Source organism: Canis lupus, chromosome 7 (genome assembly GCF_048164855.1).
Source record: "Canis lupus baileyi chromosome 7, mCanLup2.hap1, whole genome shotgun sequence".
Taxonomy (NCBI): domain Eukaryota; kingdom Metazoa; phylum Chordata; class Mammalia; order Carnivora; family Canidae; genus Canis; species Canis lupus.
In genome coordinates, this window is record NC_132844.1 from 66,525,634 (window position 1) to 66,547,910 (window position 22,277).

Below are 22,277 nucleotides of genomic sequence, written 5' to 3' on the forward strand. Positions count from 1 at the left end.
AGGTGGTTTGCGTGAAGAAGTTTCACAAGTAAGGGAAAGTAAACTACCCCCTACACACCCTGACTTCTAGGTGGAGAGTTTATGTGCTTCTGCAACTTTACATGAGGCGGTGAATGAACTTTTTTTTTTTTAAGATTTTATTTATTTATTCATGAGAGACACAGAAAGAAGCAGAGACACAGGCAGAGGGAGAAGCAGGCTCCCGGTGGGGAGCCCAGTGCGGGACTCCATCCCAGGACCTGGGGATCACGACCTGAGCCAAGGGCAGATGCTCAACCACTGAGCCACCTTGGTGCCTCTGAACTCGATTTTAAGGTTTCTGTTGAGAAAGCTAAATCAGAATCCAGGCAAAAGGAAGTCATTTATTTTTTATTTTATTTTTTTTAAAGGAAGTCATTTAAAGTGCTTCTGGGAGCTGGAGGTAGTTTTGATGAAGGTTGTATTTGAAGGGGAAAATGTGTAACTTGAAAGGGCTAGAAAGCTCTGTAGTGATTGAGACCAGAAGAAACCTGGGTTACCGAACCCAACAAGGAGAGGACAGAGGAAGGGAGGGAGGTTGATGGGCAGGACTTGGATGGGGGCAGAGTGTATGGAGTATTCATTGTCAGGAGTAACAAGAGGGGAGGTGGCTCCTTAGAGGGCAAGGCAGGAAGGGAGTCAGAGGAGACTCCAGGAAACCTGGACTAAGTAGTCAAAAGACATACATCTATTGTGGAGAACTTTTTCACAACGAATACAGGATAAGTACAGGCCAAGAGACGAGGTGCTCCACTGCTGTGTCCTTGCGGACTCTGGGATGCTCCATTGTTTTCCGTATAAACATTTATTGAGCACCTTCTCTACCAGCACGGCACTGCTCCAGGTGTCTTGGGGGTGGTCTTGCTGGGGGTGAGGGTGGGCACGGTTACAAACAGGGACAGGGTACTTGCTGTAATTAACACCTTCCTTGCAGGGTTGTCACGGGGATCTCTCTCTTTTTTTTAAGTAGGCTCCACGCCCAGCATGGAGCCCGGCGGGGCTGCAGAGGTAGAGCCGGGCGGAGGCCGAGAACCCCCGCAAGCCCAAGCCCGCAGCCGCCCCGGCGCCGCTCCAGGTCCTTCTGCAGCCAGCGCGCCGCACAGCGCCTCACCGCGTTGGCGCGTAGGAGCGGGACTTAGGGCCGGCTCCAGTGCTCACTGAGATTCGAGGCTCCCGGAGCCTGGCACGGCGCCTGCATATCCTCCCACTTAAAGACGCGTTAAAACCCTTGGCATCGCCTGCGGGAGAGAAGCAAGTACTTTAGGGCAAAACACCTTTCTACCCGTGGCTCTAAGGAACGCCGCGAAGGCTCAACTCCAAGGGCTAAGGGGCGCCTGGGCTCGGTCCAGTGCGGACGGCAAGGGGGGAAGCAGAGCCCCGAGGCCGCGGAGCAGCTCGGGCCCCGCGGGGAGGCCTCGCAGGCCGCAGGGGCTGGCGCGGGGCCGCGAGAACGCCGAGCCGGGGCGGGGGCTTGCAGGCGCGGGCCTCGGACCCTGCCGGGGGCGTCGGGCCGGCGGGGCCGCCCTCCGAGGGCGGGCGCGGGCTGCCGGGGGAGCGCCCGCGCCGGCCGCAGCCTCCACACCCCGGGCAGCCGCGGCCCGCGCCGCCTGCGCCCGCCGGCCCCCGGCCCGCCGCCCACGGTTGTGCCAGGCCCCCAGCCCGCCCGAGGGCCACGTCCCGCGCGCCCCACCCGCCGCGCCGCACGCCCCGGCCCCCCCGCGGCCGCCGGTGGTGCGGCCCGGCCCCGCCCCCCGACGCCTGCTGGGGGCGGGGCGCCTGCCGTCACGTGACGGGGAGTGACCTCGCCGCCCGGCGCCATGGGGGCCTCGGACCCGGAAGTGGCGCCCTGGGCTCGCGGCGGCGCCGCGGGGATGGCGGGAGCCGGAGCAGGAGCGGGAGCTCGCGGCGGAGCGGCGGCCGGGGTCGAGGCTCGGGCTCGCGATCCGCCGCCCGCGCACCGTGCGCACCCGCGCCACCCTCGGCCTGCGGCGCAGCCCTCCGCCCGCAGGATGGACGGCGCGTCCGGGGGCCTGGGCTCCGGGGACAACGCCCCGACCACCGAGGCCCTGTTCGTGGCGCTGGGCGCGGGCGTCACGGCGCTCAGCCACCCGCTGCTCTACGTGAAGCTGCTTATCCAGGTGGGGGGCCGGGGGGCGCTGCGGCAGGCGGGGCTGCTGTGCGGGTGGCAGGCCGGGACCTGGGGGGATGGGGGCAGGGAGGCCGTGGCGACGGAGTTGGGGAGAGGGGCGGGGGCGGCAGGCCTGGGGGGCTGGAGGGGTGGGAGACGAAGGGAGCGTTGAGGGGCTTGGCGGGGACGGCGGCCAGGGGGTCGAGGCGACAGGTTTGGGAGAGGGTGGGGTGGGTGCAGGGGAGGGGCCGAGGGCACGGGGGCTTGGAGGATGAAGGAAGGGCGGCGACGAGCTTGGAGTAGGAGGGAAGGGGCAGCGTTTGGCGGCGAGCCGGGACGCCGCGGAATGGGGGAGGGGCGGGGGCCGGGGGCCGGGGGCCGAGGCGGAGTATTTCGGTGAAGAGCGCGTATTGAGGGGAGAGGGGAGCGAGAGGTCTGGGTTTGACAGGGATGGGGACAAAGGACTGGAGGCCGGGGCCCAAAATTTAGGAGGGAGGAGAGGGCATCAAGACCCGGGCGGGGGCGGTGGATGTATCGGCGAGGGAATTTGGTGGGAGAGGGCGGAGGCGAGGGATTTAGCGGGGGAGAGCTACGCGCTCGCTGGAGATGGGGGCTCTGGAATTGATGGCGACGACAGGTTTGGTGGGAGGAGGGAACGGGGTGACGCGTTTTGAGGGAGGGGAACCGATAGGGCGACGCGGTGGGGGAGGGGTGTGGTGGAGATTTGCCTGGAGAGGGGACCGAGGAGGAGGAGGAGGTGGAGGCTTTTAGGGGGAAAGGGATGACGCATTTGGAAGAGAAAATGAAAGTCGCAGTTGGAGGGTCGGGAGATGGCACTCGCAGTCCTTGTTTGCGGGGGGACGGGTTATGGAGTGTTGGAATTGGGCAGAAGGGGCGGTTGGGACACACGGTGGCAGGATCGGTCGAGTCTGGCAGAAACCGAGGCCAAGGTCGGGATGACTCTGGAATGGAGCCCGTAGGGGCCCTTGGCCCGTGGTTGTGGCCAGCAAGGCCTTGCAGATGAAGTGGGCTGCTTGAAAAAGAGCGAGATTGAGCTGGAGGGAGGCCAGGTGGAAGGAATGCGTTTGGAATTAGGTGGACAAGACTGAGACCGCTCGGTTTAGATGGGGGTGGCCCAGGCCTGCACTGATAACTGAGGAGTTCGCCTAGAATCTTCCAGTTAGGGTAATCTAAGGGGTGAACACTGACATGGAGACCAACCAGAATTTGAGATTTGAGTGGAGGCAAGTGGGTGCCAGGTTTGCCGTCTTTGCAACTGGACGGAGAGTGTGATATACAGTTGGAATGGGAGCTGTTGAAATCTGGGGTCTGAGGAATGGGGCGGGTGTGACTGTGAATAGGACAAGGGATGAGGAGATCCTGTCTGGGACATCAGGTGCCTGACTAGCATCTGATGGGGACTGATATTTGAAAACGGCTGGTGGGGGAAGATTGAGACTGGCATTTGAGCGAGGGCTGTTTTACAGAGGGAATTAGGATTGGAGTTTCGGCAGTAGAGATTATAGGTTTGGGAGAGAAAGTGGGGGGCTTTGGAACTGATGTTACCTGAGAAGTAAGGGTACGGGAGCTAAGTTTTTCGTCTGAGGGAGTGAGATTGAGTGAGGGCTGGGTTTTTAGAGTGGCAGGTAGGAAGGTCTGTGGGGTAGAGGATGCTGGAGTACACAAGGAATTGGCAGGGTAGGGAGTGCTCGTTCACATGAACGAAATGGCTTCACAGTGGATTTGGCATACGGGTTCGAGAAGAGAGTTGAAAAACGTGTGGCTTGAAGAGGGGACTGGGAACGAGGGAGGCCGAAGGGTTAAAAAGAACTGGGTGAGGTAGTTGGTCTGGTCTGAACCTAGCTGGTGCTCAGGGTAACTTGTTTTAGGGCAAAATCCTAATACAGTTTAGGAATCAGCAACAGTTTGCAAAAAAGGCAGCTCCCAGTGTGTGCGGGCAGGTGGCAGGATTGACAGGGCAGATTTGGGGGTTGGCTAGCTCACGTGGGGCCTCAGATCAGGGTTCATCCAAGTCAGGTTGCAGGAGTTGGAATTTTGAGGGTGATAAACTGGTCCTGCCAGTGCCTGATGCAGAGCCATAGCTCTGGCTGTGGTCAGGACTAGGTTAACACATTTGGGGGGGAAATAGGGTGCATGTGACTTGGGCATAAGTCATGGAAATTTGAGGAGGAGGGGAATGGGGCTGAGATGTGTGCCTTTGATAAACCCAGGTGGAAGTTAAGAAAAAATAGACTTGGGGTGCCTGAGTGGCTCAGTGGTTGAGCGTCTGTCTTCGGCTCAGGTGGTGATCCCGGGGTCCTGGGATGGAGTCCCGCGTCCGGCTCCTTGCATGGAGCCTGCTTCTCCCTCTGCCTGTGTCTCTGCCTCTTTCTCTCTGTGTCTCTCATGAATAAATAAATAAAATCTTTAAAAAAAAAAAAGACTCAACAGATTGGGGGGCCCTGGGAGGAAGGGACATAGCAGATTTAAAGGTGCAGATGGAACCATTAGGACTCCCAAATTAACTAGACTGAGTGGGACAGCAACAGAACAGCAGCTCAGACTCAAGAGTTGAAGGTCTATAAAGGGGAATACCACCTATAGAAGGGGACAAGATCAAAACTTAAGTCAGAACCTTGGAGCGTTTATCCAAGAAGGAGAAAGGTCTAGAAGGGGAGGGCTGATTGCTAGGGTCAGCTGGCTCATCCCTTTCCTTCAACTCCCCTGGGCTAGGAATTTTTTTTTTTTTTTTTAAAGAAAGTGGCCATCATGGAGGGGATTTCTTAATTTATAGTCAGTGATCTGTCATGTAGCTCAGAACCACATCCACAATGCACAACCTTCAGAACTTTCAAAAACACTTGACTCAGGCAAAGAAGAGAGGGAATTGGACCAGGAAAACACCAGAAGCATACATAGTCCAGTTTTTAAGGCAGAGCTTCCCAACCCTACCATTTCTGCTCTCTCCTGCATCCAAAGGGAGCTGCTCTGGTCTGGGGGCTTGGTTGGCCTCCTGTGAGAGATAGGGCTTGTGTCCTGGCCCTCTGCCTGGGAAGGGGACTTCTCGCACCCCACTTAAGTGCTGATCTCCTAGATCCCTTGCTTCCTGCCTGGCGGCAGAGAGTCTCTCTCCTCATCAGCTGGCAGCATAATAAATGGCCTCACCCCTCAGGAGAGACACCCCTCTCCTCCTAGGGGTGTGGGTGGCTGTGTCCTCCCTCCTCTATAGATTTAAGGGGTACCATAATTATAACTATTCTACGTGAGAATTATGATAGCCCTATGGAAATGAGGGGGTGATTCTGTCTCAGGGATATGAAGTGATCAAGATTAGAACACAGAGGAGGAATTGTTTGAGGAGCATCCAGGATTGGAGGTAACAGTTTGCTCTGGGAGCGAAAGGGACAGGTTTGTTGGCATCTGCCGAGGGTGCAGTAAGGAACTTGAGTGTCAGGTGCATCTGGGGTGGGTCACTTGGAGCTGCGCTCTCTGAAGTTCTGGCCTGAGATGTGGGGGTGGTGTGTTTTGGTGTTGACACATTGGGGATTGAGATCAGACTAAGTTTTAGCCCAGAGGTGGGAATTAACTAAGATTTATTCTGCGGTGAGTGCAGGGTTCGAAGTACGTAACAGTGGGGATCTCTGCACTGGAAATGTCTGGAACTTGAAAGTGCGAATGTTGGGGGACAGGGTGGGATCTGGGGCTAGACATTTCCCTTTGTCGGGAGCTTATACATTGCTGATGGTTCTGGACGCCGATGATGTTTCTGGTGTGTTTTGCTGAGGACACCACCAAGAACGGCATTGGAATTTGTGGGAGAAGAGGCAGGACCTGGGGGCATGAGCGGCAGGGGACTGGATCCGCAGTAACATCTGACCTTCCTTTTGTGTTTGTTGATTCTGAAGGTGGGTCATGAGCCGATGCCCCCCACCATTGGGACCAATGTGCTGGGGAGGAAGGTCCTCTATCTGCCGAGCTTCTTCACCTATGGTGAGTCTGCTTCCCAGGCAGGAGAGCCCACACGGACAAAAACAGGGAGCAGGCCCAGCTGGCCCCAGGGGGAACAGGCTGGGCAGTGTGGCCCCCAGAGTCGGAACTGGCAGGGTGGAGGGTGTGGAAGCCGCCAGGGCGGGAGCAGGTGAACAATACAGCTATGGTCCAGCTCCACTGCCCGCAGCTGCCAGCGGCCAGCCCAGGCAGCCCCAGGGGCCAGCCCGGGACACTGGGCCCTGTCATCCCTGCTGCCCCAAGTCGTGCCTGGAAGTGGGGATCCAGGGAGGTTTCCTTTTGCTTTCTGAGCAGCCTGGTCCCGTTACCAGTTTTTCTGCTTCCCTGTTCTCCAGCAGGAGGCCTTTTTCAGGGACTTCCTGGGTTCTTGTCCTTCCGGCTCCTTCCCCTGCATTCCCCAGGTGGTGGGCCCCGCTTGGGCATCTCCTTGCACGGGGTGCAGAGCACACCGTGCGGTGCATGGCGCTTCACCTCTGGCATGCCCTGGCCAGCTGAAGAGCTCGGGCAGGCCGCTTCCCTCCTCTGGCCCGCGCTCCTCGTCTGCACGGTTGTGCAGCTTCTGCGTGCAGGTCCTTCTCACAGGTACCCCCAGCTCCTCCTGCAGCTCTGCTGGCTAGTGGGGAGGGTGGTCTTTCCCCAGAAGCCCGCCACAGCCACAGCGCCCGATGCCACCTTGCCCACCTGGCTGTCCCTCACTGCTCGTCCCCGGGCCCCCCGTGTGCCAGCTGGCTAAGGCTTCTCTAGCCCACTATCAGGATCTCCCTTCCAGGGCACCCTCACTGAACTTCTTGACATGTGCCCTAGCTCTCCACGTTCACCGCCTGGCTGATTGCCTCAGGCTTCCTGCCCTTGTGCTCTTCATACCTATTTGGTCAGTCTAGAATGTTCTCTGAAAATCTTTCTGCTGAATAACCGGGGGCTTTGCCTCCTATCACTTTTTTTTTTTTTGTATTCCGCACGCTCTTGGCAGAATCTGATATCCTGAGTTTCTTTTCCATTTTTGCTGCTGTGATGTTGAGTCGTCTGAGGCCAAGCAAAACATGTCATTTTGTGGGGAAACGTGTTCATACTTGGTTTTATTTAGAAACTGTCAGTGAAGGGAAGGGGGAAGTCATAGTCGTAGGCAGGCGCCCTGACCATTGCACAGTGAAGCCGGTACACAAAGCTAATGCTGGGGTCATGGGAAGCTGGGGTGGCGGGCTGCCAGCGCCCCACTATGGCTTCTCTGCATGCTCTAGCCTCATGAGGGACCCCAGGTGAGAACCCAGACTGCCTCTACTCGCATCACGCAGTCATTCCCAAAAGGACTCAAGGTGGAGGGTCTTAGCCGCATCTTGCCTCTTGCAAAGATGATGAACGGAGTTCTGAGGTGCTTCTGCTCACCCCGCGTATATAATGTTTAGTCCAGATGCTGTAAACAGATGGCCATTGGGCGGTTTTGGATAACCCTGCCTGCTCTCACGTGAGCGGGGGGCTCAGCTGTCTGTCTACTGTCTGGATGATGTCTACTTCTCTCCAGGCCATGATCAAAAATGCCACAGCCGTCACGGCATTGTTGGGCGCAACAGAATGAACTTCCTGGAGAATTTTCCAGGGAATGCAGAGAAACCATGGAATGACAGGCCCTGGCTGGCCATGGGACTCTTTGGGCCCACTTACGCCCCTGTAGACATTTTTGCGTTAATTTCTCTGTTCTCTCTTATTCATAAATCGTCTCTGAGTTGAGAAGAAATAGGGGTCTTTACTCCTTTTTTACTGGTGGGCAAATTGGATAGAAAGAGGCTAAGTGACTCACTGGATCACACTGAGGCTTTATCCTGCCTGCCTCTCGTTGCTGGCTAGAGCTCCCCTCCCCCAAAATAAACCTTCCTCCTGCCTGTTCACTCTGTGAAGCCTGGCACCCAGCCACGTCACCCAGTGTCCTGTCCCCTCCTCTCTCTCTCTTTCCAGCCCCACCCCCATCTCAGAAAGCCAAATAGGTGGAGAACATGTGCTCCCCGGCCCCAGTCAAGCCTCTTCTAACAGTAACATTGAATTTGCTGGGTTGGCAGACGTGTTGCAGTGGAGAGAAAGACATTTTTGCTGGTTCCTGCCACTGCGTGGTGCTAAGGAGCTGAAATCGGGTCTGGAAGGGGAGTCCAGTGTCTGAGAGAAAGTTCTGCTAGCTTCTAGGTATAGAGAAATATATAAAGTGTTTATAAAAATATATCACCTTTTGAGCTTAGTTTGAAAGTTTATATTAAAAAAGGGGGATCCCTGGGTGGCTCAGCAGTTTGGCCTCTGCCTTCGGCCCAGGGTATGATCCTGGAGTCCCAGGATCGAGTCCTGCAGTGGGCTCCCTGCATGGAGTCTGCTTCTCCCTCTCTCTGTGTCCCCCCCCCCCCCGGCTTTCATGAATAAATAAATAAAATCTTTAAAGTAAATAAATAAAATAAAATAATGGAACATTGGAGCACCTGGCTAGTAGAGCATGTGACTCTTGATCTTGAGCCCCATCTTGGATGTAGAGGTTACTTAAAAATCTTTAGAGGAGGGATCCCTGGGTGGCGCAGCGGTTTAGCGCCTGCCTTTGGCCCAGGGCACGATCCTGGAGACCCGGGATCGAATCCCACGTCGGGCTCCCGGTGCATGGAGCCTGCTTCTCCCTCTGCCTGTGTCTCTGCCTCTCTCTCTGTGACTATCATAAAAAAATTAAAAAAAAAAATAATAAAAATCTTTAGAGGCACCTGGGTGGCTTAGTCCGCTAAGTGTCCGACTCGTGGCTTTGGCTTGGGTCATGATCTCAGGGTCCTGGGATCAGCCCCATGTTGGGCTTTGCACTCTGCTGGGGAAGTCTGCTTGTCCCCCTCCCTCTGCTCACCGCCCCCAACAGACATGCTCTGTCTCTCAAAAAAAACAAAAATCTTTAAGAAAAGAAATGAAACATTAAGTATCCTTTTAAAGACCCTAATGAAAAAGTACTGACTATCAGGGTACCTGGGTGACTCAGTTGGTTGAGCTTCCAACTCTTGATTTTGGCTCAAGTCATAATCTCAGTGTCCTGAGATCAAGCTCTGCAGCGTGCTCTGTGCTCATCGAGAGTCTGCTTGAGATTCTTTCCTTCTGCCCTCCCCCTGCTCACACACATGCTCACTCTCTCTTGCTCTTTAAAATAAATAATTTTTTTAAAAATTTTTTTAAAAATTTATTTATGATAGAGAGGCAGAGACATAGGCAGAGGGAGAAGCAGGCTCCATGCACCGGGAGCCCGATGTGGGATTCGATCCCGGGACTCCAGCATCGTGCCCTGGACCAAAGGCAGGAGCCAAACCTCTGCGCCACCCAGGGATCCCTCAAATAAATAAATCTTTAAAAAGGGTGGGGGGGCAACTGTGGGTGGCTCAGTCAGTTAAGTGTCTGCCTTCAACTCAGATCCTGAGTCCTGGGATCAATCCCCGCATTGGGGAGCTGCTTCTCCCTCTCCCTGTCTGCTTGTGCTCTTTTTCGCTCCCGCTCCATGTCAAATAGATAAATATTAAAAAATAAAATTAATACAAAACAAAAGAAAAAGGAAAAAATACTGACTCACACAGGTGGGGTCTAGCTTCCCTGACTGCTTAAGTTTTTTCTGTAGAATAGTTCCTTGGTGCCAATTCTGGTTACTTCTCCACTAGTTATGTTGACTGCCTCGCCTATCCCCCCACCTCGTGTCTGATTCATAAATGCTAGTGGATACCAGGTGGGGGCCCCTCTGCAGCACAGAGACAGGATGAGGACAGTGCTCTCCATGGTGTGCTCAGAGGACACTCCTGAGCCTTTCTTCCTTTCCTTTTTTTCCTCCCTTGGGTTGCATACTTCATCATTGCCCGTAGGCACTCTCTGCCTTTTTCTTTTTCTTCCTACTCCAAGAAAACTTTTTTAAAAGTAATCTGTACACCCAGCATGGGACTTGAACATACAACCCGAGATCAAGCGCTGAATGCTTCTCTGACCAAGCTGGCCAGGCACCACAAGGAAAAACATTTCTTGGGCAGCCCCAGTGACTTAGCGGTTTAGAGCCACCTTTAGCCCAGGGCATGATCCTGGAGACCCCGGATGGAGTCCCACATCAGGCTCCCTGCGTGGAGCCTGCTTCTCCCTCTGCCTGTGTCTCTGCCTCTTTCTCTCTCTATCTCACTGATAAATAAATAAATAATCTTTAAAAAAAAAAAAACATTTTTTTTTTTTTGAACATTTCTTATAAACAACAGAATTGGTTTTTGGGTTGTAGCACTGAAGTTGCTGAGTTGAAAGACTAGCTGAGCTTGCCAGATACTTTTTCCAAAGCTAAAATGTGTGAATTTGTTGGTCAAAAATACATTTTGAAGGCTTTGTAAAAAGAAATGGGTTAGAGAAGGTTTTGGGGCTGGAGCCTGATTATGTCTGGAGTTTTGAATAGATAGCTGTCCCCTTCTGTGACTGAAGTCTGCCTGCACCGAGGGACAGGCTGTAGCTGGCCTGGGTGTGAATGTGCCCAGGGTGGGTGTGTCTGGGCTGGGCATGACATGGCCACCTCTGCTTTGTTACAGCCAAGTACATAGTGCAGGTGGATGGGAAGATAGGGCTGTTCCGAGGCCTGAGCCCCCGACTGATGTCCAACGCCCTCTCCACTGTGACCCGGGGCAGTATGAAGAAGGTGAGCCTGGGGTGAAGCTAGGAGCGGTTGCCTGAGGTTTCCCCAAACTCCCTGCTAGCCCCAGGGGCAGCTATGTACACTGGTCCATCTCTCCTTTCCCGGTCTACACCCCAGCACTGTAGCCAGGCTCTGAGCCCTGGGAGTCTGACACTACATCTCCTTGATTGGGAAGGGCCCTGCCCCGTATGCCTGCTGCTGCTTGCCCACAGTGTGACACCAGGTGTCGGGTGTGACACCAAGCAGGGGCTCCCCCTGCCGCACCGAGCTCCAGCCCTGGGGCTCTCCGGGGTGGACCCAGCTACAGGGAAAACGAGCTGGTTTCAGCTGTCCCGGCCCCTTAAGAGTTACATTTAAGAGGCATAACTGTACTTTGGTTTTGGCCCTCCTTTGTTTTGTTTGTTTTTAATTAAGCTTTACCCCAATGTGGGGCTTGAACTCTCCACCCTGAGAAGAATCGCATGCTGTACCGACAGAGCCAGCCAGGCACCCCACTCCTTTGTTTTTTTGTATCTCAGGTTTTCCCTCCGGATGAGATCGAGCAGGTGACCAACAAGGATGACATGAAGACTTCTCTGAAGAAAGTAGTGAAGGAGGTGGGTATCTGGAGTCGGGAGAGGCCCTAGGAGAGGAGCTGATTATTTTTTACCACTGAGTCAGGCAGGTCACTGAAGAGACATAGACTTGGCTCCTCGTGTGTGCATGGGCAGGGTGGGACATGGAAGGAGCCCTGGCACCGGCACTGCAAGGAATAGCAGAAAGCCTCTCAGCCATCACGGGGCCTAGTCCAAGACTCAGCAGCACTCCTGGATGATAGGAATGGAGGATGGGTAACAAGGGGTGATCCAAAGTAGGCCGAGTCCACTGGAGGGTGTGGGATCCCAGTATTCCCCCATCAGAGCTTGTGGTTCCCCTTGCGTGCCAGTTCCAGAGAGAGGCCAGGCCGAGTCCCCACCCTCTGCTCTCTTCCAGACCTCTTACGAGATGATGATGCAGTGTGTGTCCCGCATGCTGGCCCACCCCCTGCATGGTGAGCCACCTCATTGAAGACCTCAGATGTGGGATAACCCCTTGTGAATGGTAGCTGGGTGGTGGTGGATCACTGGGAAGTGGAGTGTTCCACTGAAACCACATTGAGGACAGATTGGTGAGGAGTCCTGTCCGGAGGGAGCTGGGGCCCTTCCCAGGCAGAAGGACTGGGCCTCTGTGGTCATGGGGTGCAATGGGGACTCCCCAAGGCCCTTCTCCCCTCCTGCGCTCTGACACAGGCCATGTGCAGTGGCCACTGCCCTGGGCACCCCACAGCTGGGGGCCATGGGCTTTGGCCACCATGTTACCCTTGTGTGTTTCTTTTTCCTCAGTCATCTCAATGCGCTGCATGGTCCAATTTGTGGGACGGGAGGCCAAATACAGGTGGGTAATTCTTCTAGGACTGGCAGGAGTGGCCCTGTCACCAGTCAGAGTGTGCCAGGACAGGCCGTGCTGGGGTCAGTTGCTGTCCCTTGTCCCTAATGTGCTAACTTCAGAGGAATTTGGTAATGGCTGCCGTAGTCGTGTCCGTTTCGTGTCCAGGGCTGTCCTGGATAATGCTGGCAGCCCTGCAGAGGGGGTGAGTGGGAGTGGAGTTGGTTCGGATTGTGCCATTTGGGACTGAGCTAGGTTCCATCCTGAGCCCCCTAGTCAGGCCCTAACCATTTCTCCAGCTGTCATAGAAGTGACTGGTAGCTCCTTTCATTTTTTGCTAAGAGGTTGTCCACCCTGTGGGTATGAGCCTGTCCCTTCGGTTGTTTACCAAATACCCAGCATCTGCTGTGCCCAGCACTGAGCTGGGTGCTACGGGGGCATGGCTATGGGGACACAACCCTTCCCTGTGGCACCTATGCCCTCCCTGTCCCAGCAAAGCTCAATACAGGACAGGAGGCGGATCCTAGAAGCACGTGGCAGGAGGACAGTCTCTGTGACCTTTCCTTGGGCTCTAACCTGGCTTCTATCGTTTTCTGCAGCTGTCCTGTGGGACCACTGCTCCAGGCATCTCTGCTGCCACAGCCTCATTTTGGGTTCACTAATGGGAAATTAACTCATTCTCCCAAACTGAAACATGAAGTTGATAGGACCAGGAGACTTGGCCCCAGTGGGCCAAGCCACTGTTCCAGAAAGGGCTGTGGGGCCTGGCAGGGCTGGGTGCCTTGGGAGGAGCGCTAGCCAGGGCTTTGGTTCCCTCCATGTCCATATTTCTTCTAAGCTTCCTCTGCCGCCTAGGCTTTGAAGGGCTTCCATGTAGGACGGGCCACTTGGCATCACTAGCCACAAGTCCCAGACATTGCTCTTGAGCCTCCTTTGCATTTCATACCTAAGACCCCAGCCTGTCCTTTGATCTCTGAGCTTCTCCTGGGGAGGGCCAGGTGCTTTTCCCAGGCTGTATCCGTGGGGTCTGGTTCCAGGGCCTCCTGCTGCAGGATCCTGTGTTCCTTCTCTGCCCTCTGGGCAGGAGGTTCCCCTCTTGGCAGCACCCCCCACGCTGTCAGGAATGCAGGCTTCTGTGTTGGAAGGCTGCTTCAGAGATAAGCCCTCGGGCCAGGTAGGAGAAAGACCCATTGCCTTTGCAGTAGCCCAGCCTGGCAGGCTAATTCCCAAATTCCAGATCCCCAGAAAGCAGCAGTAGGGAACCACTGGGCTTCTGTCCTGGGATGAGTGGGTTTTCTGTCTCTATGAACTGTGTAAACACCCCTTACCCCCAGACAGGTGCCCTCTAACCTTCTGCACTTGGCTTCTGCCTGGTAACAGAGAATCTCCCCTCCCCGTCCCAGCCAGGACTGTCCCAGCCAGGACTAGCCACGAGCAGGGATGGTGGGCTCTCCTCCACACCAGGGGGCGGACTTCTCCAGGGTGACCGGGTCACCTCATAGCCCTGTCTTCCCTTCTTCACAGTGGCGTGCTGAGCTCCATTGGGAAGATTTTCAAAGAGGAGGGGCTGCTGGGATTCTTTGTGTACGTGAGTTTACATACCCCCTCGCTGGCCACTTGGCATGGCTCTACTAACATACACGTTCTCAACCTCTCAGGCCGTAGCCGCCAGGCTCAGACTAATCACGGGGCTCTGTCCCTCCTGCGAGCTGCATTCCGGCTCCGTAGAGCTCCATGGCATGTGTGAGCCACGGATCATGGGGACCAAAGCTGCTCAGCCCTTTGCAGATCACGGCTCATGCAGAAATGGTACTGTTTGTCCAACACAGAGGGAACTGGACCAACTGGCTCCTCCCATTGGCCCTGGGAGTGGGAGTGGGCCTGGGCCCAGGGCACTTTGTGTAACATTTCGGGTATTTCACATAGCAATCCACATCTCTGGCTTCTCCTAAAAGATCTGACTCTGTTGGGCCCCCACGGCCTCCCGAGAACCATAGACCCCTGCCACCCTTGGCGTCTCACACCCGCCTTACATTTACCTATAAAACAGAAAGTTTATACCAAAAAACTGCGTCTAGTCAGAACAAACCACAAGCAGACCCCAAAGCCAAGCTCAACAGATGTCTTTTGTTTTGCCTTAAGGTCTTGGCAGTAACAGACATGCTGTTATGTATGGAACATACTAGATAATGTGGTTCTCTGTTAATTCACTGTGGTTTCACAGTTGGTCAGGAGTTTTTATTTAGGATCTCCTGCAACCGAGAAATGGCCGTGCAGGTGGATGTGTGTGTGTGCATATGTAATACATGGTTCTCACCAGGATGTGAATTTTGCCCCCAAGGGACACTCGAAATGTCTGGAGACATCTTTTGCTTGTCACAATTAACATCTAGAGGGTAGAGACCAGGGGTGCTGCTAGGCATCCTATAATGCAGAGGTCAGCCCCCCACAAGGAGGAATTATCCAGCCCTAAGTGACGGTAGTGCCAAGATTGACAAACCTTGATTAATATAGACACACACACACATAATACTCTCACACTCATATATTCACATATACGTGTATGTATATGTGTAAATATACGTGAATATTTGCTCACATGACTAGTACATCAGACATAAAACTACATGTCACCACAGCTGACAGTTTCCATGCTCATTTTACAGAGTCCTCTTCCAGCATGTGAAGAGATTCTGACACAGAACACGCTTACCTGTCAGGTTCTGTTGTTCTTCGCGTATTTGCAGACTGGGTGATACTAGTACGTGTTCCAACACAGAGAAAGCACCAAAGCATGTGGAATGGTTAGTCTGAGCACAGGTGGAGGAGTCAAGATTAGAGATTGCATACACGAAACTTCAGTTTCTTCATATCCCTTATCACGTACATGTGTTGCATATATTCTTTTGACCTCCTCAAATATTTTGAAAATAAGATTTTTAAAGATTCTAAACTCTCTGCCACCCTTCCCAAGAGGTAGGCATCCTTCTCCTGGAGAGTTTTCCAAGTTGCTCTGTATCTAAACAAGCACATAAACACATAAAAAAAAACAAAAACAAAAATAATAGCACATGGGTCCTATTGATCTCATCCTGGCTTTTTGCCCTTAGTGTATTTTAGGGATCTTCCATAGCAGTTTGTAGGGCTGTTTCTTTGGAAGGCCATCCCTTTAACAGCCCTCCTTGCAAAAGCTTGTATGGAATGTTTTCAATGGAACATTCTAGGGGTAAAGACAACATGCATCGAGCAGAGTGTCTTGTGAGAGTTGATTAGGTAAAGAGACCAGGAGAAAACTATAAATGTGTAGGCCCTGTTTCATAATCTACATTTGAAAGATCCCAGATTGAGCAACATTCACATCTTGAGGCGTGGCCTCTGTAGTTTGAAACCACTTGTGAGACCGTAAACCAATTGTGGCCTCATGTGGGGTGTGACAACCATGGAGAAAAGAACGCCGTCTTCCTGGTGTGGTTAGCTGTGGGCCCATGTGGGCCCCTGTAGGCTTTCTTCCTGAGACTGTACTTAGGATATGCTGAAGTTTTGAGCTTGGAACATCCCTGCCTCCTTCCTGGGCATGGAGCCTCCAAGAAATGGTCCCCTCCCTCCCCTGCTCATCTTTGCTCACCTTGTTTTTTAGCGGCTTAATCCCTCATCTCCTGGGCGATGTGGTTTTCTTGTGGGGCTGTAACCTGCTGGCCCACTTCATCAATGCCTACCTGGTGGATGACAGCGTGAGTGACACCCCAGGGGGGCTGGGAAACGACCAGAATCCAGGTTCCCAGGTTGGTTGGAACAAGGACTTGTCGATCTTTCCATGTACTGTTGATACCCAGGGTCTGGGGCAGACTCAGGACCCTGGGATCCTTAGCACAAGGCCCTGAGGGCTAGAGAGGGTCTCTGGGGAGTAGTCTAGGAGGACCTTTTTTATTCCCCCCAAAATCTATTAATTTATTTTAGAGGGAGAGAGTGAGCAAGCACAGCGAGGAGGGGGGGGCAGAGGGAGAATGAGTCCTAAACAGACTCCTTGCTGAGCATGAAGCCCAATAGGGCTTGATTCCCAGGACCCCGAGATCATGATCTGAAGCTGAAATCAAGAGTCAGACGCTTAACTGACTGAGCCGCCCAGGGACCCCCTATGAGGACCTCTTGTCCTGGGGTCAGCTTTGCCTCTGGGGAGATTGGGCTCAGGAGAGAGGAAAGATTCAAGATCCGTAACCAGACCTGGAGGAGCTCATGGAAAGCCCGTCCTTGGGCAAACTAGAAATAAAACAGATCCCAGCTTATCCAAGGCAGTAGCCCAACTACGAATCAGGAAATCAGGACACAGACTAGCTAATAACCCTTTAACTTTTGCTTAACGTTTTATGCTTTTCAGAACCCTTTTGTGAACACTAGGACACTTGATCCCAACAGCACCCCAGTTATGAAGGGAACAGTACAGGTGTAATGTCCCATTTTACCGGTAAAGAAGTTGAAACCCTGAGATAGGAAGGCTCTCCAGAGGCACTTGGCTAGGAATCAACAGGGTTGGGACTAGGTCTTTCCCTGTGCCAGGCCAAGGGCGTTTCGCCCGCCTTGAGGCTTTTTAGGTCACCTAGGAAGTGTACGATGCAGGCGCACCTGGCTGTTTTGTTAGCAGTGGTCTACACAGCCTGGTCTGTACAGACCTCAGCAGGCTGAGTCAGGTGTGAGGAGGCATTAGTCCTTCTGAAAGGATAGGTGGGCTGGGGGCCTGTCTGTCAGAGGCACCTCATGGGGTGGTCTGGGGGTTCATAGGTCTGTGTCTGAGCCCCAGGATGGCAGCTCCGGGGGAGTATATGTCTGGGCATGTGTCTGTGGTGAAGAATGTCTCACCCCAGCTGAGAATTTCTCAGGGGGAAATTGGGTCTGGCCGTTTGATTTGGGTAGGTGAGTCCTATTGGTCTTTCAACATAAACAAATTCAAGTAGTTCCTTGGAGACCAGCTCGCACTCAAACATACAGGAGCGCAAACCCATGGCCCTGCCATGGGTTTCTCGGGGCCTGGTGGACAGGGGAGCTGTTAATGTCATGTACAGAACAAGGCTGGAGTTCTGGGGGTAGTTTAGTGGGGGTGGGGTGTCCCACAGCAGATTGGCTTTCTCCAGCTTTATGGAAAGGGGTTTTGAGTACTCTTCTGCGTGTGGCTCAAAGGCTAAGACGAGGCTACCCGTGACAGAACAAGCCTCCGTCCAAGGTTACAGGGCCTCCAGCTGGTAATATGGCCATGCCACGGGTAGTCCCCCCCCCCCCTTCCTAGTTGGGGACTGGGCAAAGTACTACTTCCGGGCAAAGTAGAGTTCAAATGTTGGGGGTCCAAAGGGAGTGAAAGCTTGGTAAGGTAGGGAGTGGCAGGAAATTTCGAGTTTCCCCTTGCCCTTTGCTGCAGGACCAGGATTCCGTGTCTGGGGTGTTTGGGCGGGCGGGCGGGCGTCTGTCTTTTCATTCAGTGAGCACTTAGCCTTGACTGTGTCCCAAGCCTTGGATACTGATCAAGGCAGACACGGGCCAGACCCTGGGAACTCACAGCTTGGTGGGGTCCACAGTGGGCGGCCAGTGGTCCCACTTAGGCTGTCTGTACCTCTGCTCCTCACCATCCTGGCTGGGTCTTGGAAGTCTTCTCAGTCTGCTTACCTCACTTCCGCCTCCCGGGGCTTCTCTTGGCTCTGACTCCAGGGCCACAGAAGCCACTGGCAGGCCCTAAAAGGGAACACAGTATATACAGCAATGTGCAAGGAGCCAAGTCAAGAGGGTGTATGAGACCAGGGTGCAGGGTGGGGCTTGGGGGCCACAGGCCAGGCAGCATGGGGCAAGGGCACTTATCTGAAGGGCAGCCCGAGGTCCCTGTAGCAAACTGGTCTTCCTTTCTGTCTCCAGTTCAGCCAGGCCCTGGCCATCCGGAGCTATACCAAATTTGTAATGGGGGTAAGTCAAGCCAGCAGCTCCACCAGCTGCCCTTTTTACTGCCCTGTGGGCCTGGGTGGGACTTAGGCCAGCTCTAGTGGTGGCTGGAGGCAGGCCTGGGTGTAGGGTATGGGCACAGGATACCCTCGCTCCTTGAGCTGGAGTTGGGACTGGTGGTGGCAGTGGGGTCACTGCCACTCAGGTCTCCCTGGGTTTCAGATTGCAGTGAGCATGCTGACCTACCCCTTCCTGCTGGTTGGTGACCTCATGGCTGTGAACAACTGTGGGTAAGTGTGCACCCCTCCCTCAGGCACCCTGCTAGGGCTGTGGGGGGTGGGGGTCCAGCTCAGCCTGTCCAGTGCTCTGCTTTCTCCTCCCTGGGCTGTGTATAGGCTTGCCACCCCCGCACTGCCCACCAGGTAGCTTAACATCCTCTTTCACCCCTCCACTCTGGGCTGAACCTGTGATTTAGGATGTGGGTGGTGGCAGCTCCACACCATTCCTTGAGATCTCCTTTTTCGTGGCTAGTGCATCTCCCATCATTCAGTGGGTCTAATGTGTTGTCCTCTCTGGGCAGGCTGCAGGCCGGGCTCCCTCCATACTCCCCAGTGTTCAAGTCTTGGATCCATTGCTGGAAATACCTGAGCGTGCAGGTAAGCAAGCTCCCAACAGAGGAGGTTCCCCCCCTCCCGTTCTTCCCCCAGACCAATCAGGTGAAATGGTGTCGGCTTTACATTGCATGGAAGAATGAGGGATTGTCATGGGAACCAATGTTATTGGTAGAGAAGATAAAGAATATAGACTTTTGGTATAAGGCATTTTCATTAAATTTTCACTTTCCTTTTGAAAGGATGTGAGGTTACTAGATCTGAATGTACTTACAGATTTTACCGTGGACATAGTCTACTTTTCTCCTTCAACTCTTAAAGATTCTTAGAAGGGCGGTAAGGGAGCCCATGGAGTAGGTGGTAAAGCTCAAGATCTTAGCCCTTGAGTAATGTGGCTGAAAACATAGGGGCCGAGAGCACTTCTAGGGAGCAGCCACTGGGTCCGAGGCTAACACCTCCCTTCTTCAAGACATCCCTGGTACCTAGGAGAACCTGAGGCTCGAGTGGGGCCACATGACGAGGGTGCCAGTCTTTCTTGGGATTTCATGTTCTCTGCCCAAGCACCTTCCTGTTTGGCTGGAGCTCTTAGGCGCAGAGGTCAGGGATCCAGGTGTCTGGCCCAGGGCAGATCCTTGCTTCACCTAGCCTTGGTTTGCCTTGAAGTAAAATGGGGCAGTGATCTGGGAAGGAACCGGCACAGCGACAGGCCTCAGGGTTGAGAAGAAGACGGATGGCAGGGAAGCAAGGGGCAAGAGTCAGACTCAGTTCTTCCCAGTGTTTCCAGACAGGTCTACGTGCATCACATCACATGGGCGTTAAGGAGTCAAAGGAATCTCTGAAGCCAGAAGTGCAATGAATCTCCTCTTTGGGGATTTCCTACCGAGTACCCCCAGCGACACCGGACACCCTGTGACATAAGGCCACCCACTCTTGTGCTTCAGTACAGAGCACGTTCTGATCTTGCCCTCTAGGATTGCAAGCCTACGGCCTCCCCTACACACCCCGCCTGTGGGATCTCTGAGCTGCTGGACCTTCCTTTGTCTCATGCTGGCCTTGCTCTGGAGCAGGATGAAAGCACGGCCTCCCCTTTCACTGATCTGATTGTTCCTTCCAATCCAGGGCCAGCTTTTCCGAGGCTCCAGCTTGCTTTTCCGCCGGGTGTCATCAGGATCATGCTTTGCCTTGGAGTAACCTGAATCACCTGAAAAAACGTAGTGTCTCAGCCTGGCCACCGTGGGTGGAGCCCAGTCATCTCGGGCACCTGTCAGATGAGTCCAACCCAGCAACACCTAGATGTGCTCCAGCCAGCTGGGTTTTGGTTTCCATATTCACCGTGTGTCTGTCGAGAAGTGGGGGTTGGGTGGGGGTGAGGCTGCACCCCATGGGTTGGTTGCCTGGTAGGCCTGGGGAAGGTGGGGGTAGAGCTAGGGAATTGGGATAGAATCCCCTTCCTTCACAGATTTGCCCAGTCTGTCTTGTGCAAGGGGCCAGAGAATGGTGAATGGAGGCCCTCGTAGAATGGGAAGAGGCTCGTGGGGTCAGGTCCCACCCCCTGCTCATCTCCCCTGTCAACCCCAGCCCTCCCCCTGCAGCTGGGCTGGGAGTATTGCTCTCCTGCTTTGTAAATAGGGCACAATCCCCTTTCACAAGGCCGCCATCGCATCCAGGCCTGTGCTAGGAAGCTCCTGCTGGGTTCTGCCTTCATGTTTCTCAACACTACTTTGCTGATACAAAGGCAGCATCTTCTGAGTGAGAAATCACGTGACTGCTCAGAATGTGTCTCCCTCAGCAAATGCTCGTCCGTTTAATGGTGATGCCTTACGTGCAGGATCTGGTTACTGTGCAGTGGTCAACACCCAGAAATTAGGCAGGCCAGTGTCTCGTATCATGCCGTTTAAAAGTTCCTGATCAAATTTGACCTTTCCTCCCTCAAATAAATGTATTGGTGGTGATTTGGAGTTTTGTGGGAAGTCTGTTATTTTTATGAACTTAGCGGCTCTCCGCAGAGTCCTCCTCAGCCCTCTGTGTTGGTGTGAGAAGGAGCTAGGAGCAGCTTAGCCTGAGGATGAGAAGTGCTGGGCCTTGGTGTGGATCAGCACTGGGGGGAGGCCGTTGGATGATTTCCTGAACTAGACGAAGTCAAGATGCCAGTTCACAAAGCAGCAGCTTGTGCGGAGGCCTATGACTGGGAAGGCAGTGCCTATAAAGTTCCTCCTGGCTTCAGAAAGTGTTCCACCCACACCCCGGTCAACGCAGCACCGTTTGCCAACGACGTTCTCCAGTTTTGCCAAGAGTCATCCCGTATAATGGTTGCTTGGTTACAGCATCAGGGGTAGACGTGGGCCTAGCTCAAGTATAGAGATCTCCCTTAATTAGCTCCTGCTGGTTTGTAAACCAGCAGAACTTACCAGATAGGGACCACAGGTTTCCGTCTGGTGGGGTTTGAATACCAGTTGGGACCCATCCGAGTTCCTCAAGTGTTGTAGGGGCCTAGTGTCTGCCCTTGTTCTAGGGGAGTGGTTTTGGAGAGGTGGACTCTGGTGACTTTGGTCCTACTTCTCACAGATGTGAGCTGGATCACCCTGAGGGAAGGCCTGGTGCTTTGGCAGAACTGGCTTTCCCCGGTGGCCTCATACAATTGACTTGAGGGCTGTTTACTTTATATATCCTTGGCCCCCAGAATGCAGGAGCGTGCCTGTGCGGGCGTCCTCTAAGTGTCCATTCGTTGAGGCTTCGGGGGTGCCATCCTCACTTCAGACTACTGACATGGCAGGGAAGGGAAGGCACGTGGCAAGGCGAGCAGGCCAGGCCTGGCTGGCACCATTCCTTAAGGGAGGCCCTTCAGAGGCATTCCTGCTTCATGGCATGTGACCTTTCTCCAGCCCAGTGTGGCTTCCCCCTATAGCACTGACCACTGTAGTGGGGCAACCTTTCTTCCTATCACTCCACTCTCAAATTGTATTTTTTTCACTAATTCCTTCCTCTGGTGCTCCAGATTGAGGGCACTCTGGAACCCGAGCTGGCTCTGAAGAGCCCGTCCCTCTGACAGCCTTCCTCTCAGACATTTGGAGCGGCCGCCTCTGGTAAAGAATGGGCTGAGGCTGGGTGTGGCAGTCACCCTGAGGAGAGCCAGTGCTGCCCCCAAGTAGGGCCTGGGACTTGACCTTGGTCTGGACTCGCTTCCCAAGCTGTCTTCCACACCCAGAAAGGCAAGAAAATCCCTTTGGTGTTCTGTTTCTAGTTGAGCAAAGTACAGGTTTTACCCCTACTGTTTTTCAGTTCAGTGTTCAGATGCGGGTCTTGTACATGTTAAATACTAATACTCCCTTTGTTTGCTGGACCCTTCTGTGTTTGAGGGCTGAGGTCTCACCTACCTGTTGGAGCTCCTGGTATTCCCATCAGTCCCGGAAACTGGAGTGACAGGGTCTTTCACTGAGAAAGGAGATGGGGTTAGATTGGGGAGGGGAGCTGAGCTGTCAGCAAAAAGAGGGCTGACAGGAGTGGGAATGTCCTTGTGGGGATTAGTGTCCATCCATTC

The 22,277-nt window shown here is 54.0% G+C and overlaps 1 protein-coding gene across 2 annotated transcripts; it reads left to right on the forward strand.

The window, feature by feature from the left end:
• Positions 1-1,811: 1,811 nt before the first annotated feature.
• Positions 1,812-20,697, forward strand: MTCH1 (mitochondrial carrier 1). Of its 2 annotated transcripts, none has more exons than XM_072833224.1 (12): positions 1,812-2,156; positions 6,052-6,136; positions 10,702-10,808; positions 11,324-11,401; positions 11,778-11,835; positions 12,167-12,218; positions 13,734-13,793; positions 15,847-15,991; positions 18,105-18,152; positions 18,351-18,418; positions 18,709-18,784; positions 19,859-20,697. In XM_072833224.1, exons 1-12 carry the CDS (start codon positions 1,836-1,838, stop codon positions 19,928-19,930), a joined length of 1,170 nt encoding a protein of 389 aa, XP_072689325.1. In that variant the 5' UTR covers positions 1,812-1,835; the 3' UTR covers positions 19,931-20,697. The 2 variants fall into 2 exon arrangements, with proteins under 2 accessions (XP_072689325.1, XP_072689326.1); XM_072833225.1 differs by having other exon boundaries at positions 1,821-2,156; positions 15,847-15,940.
• The last annotated feature ends 1,580 nt before the right edge of the window (positions 20,698-22,277 follow it).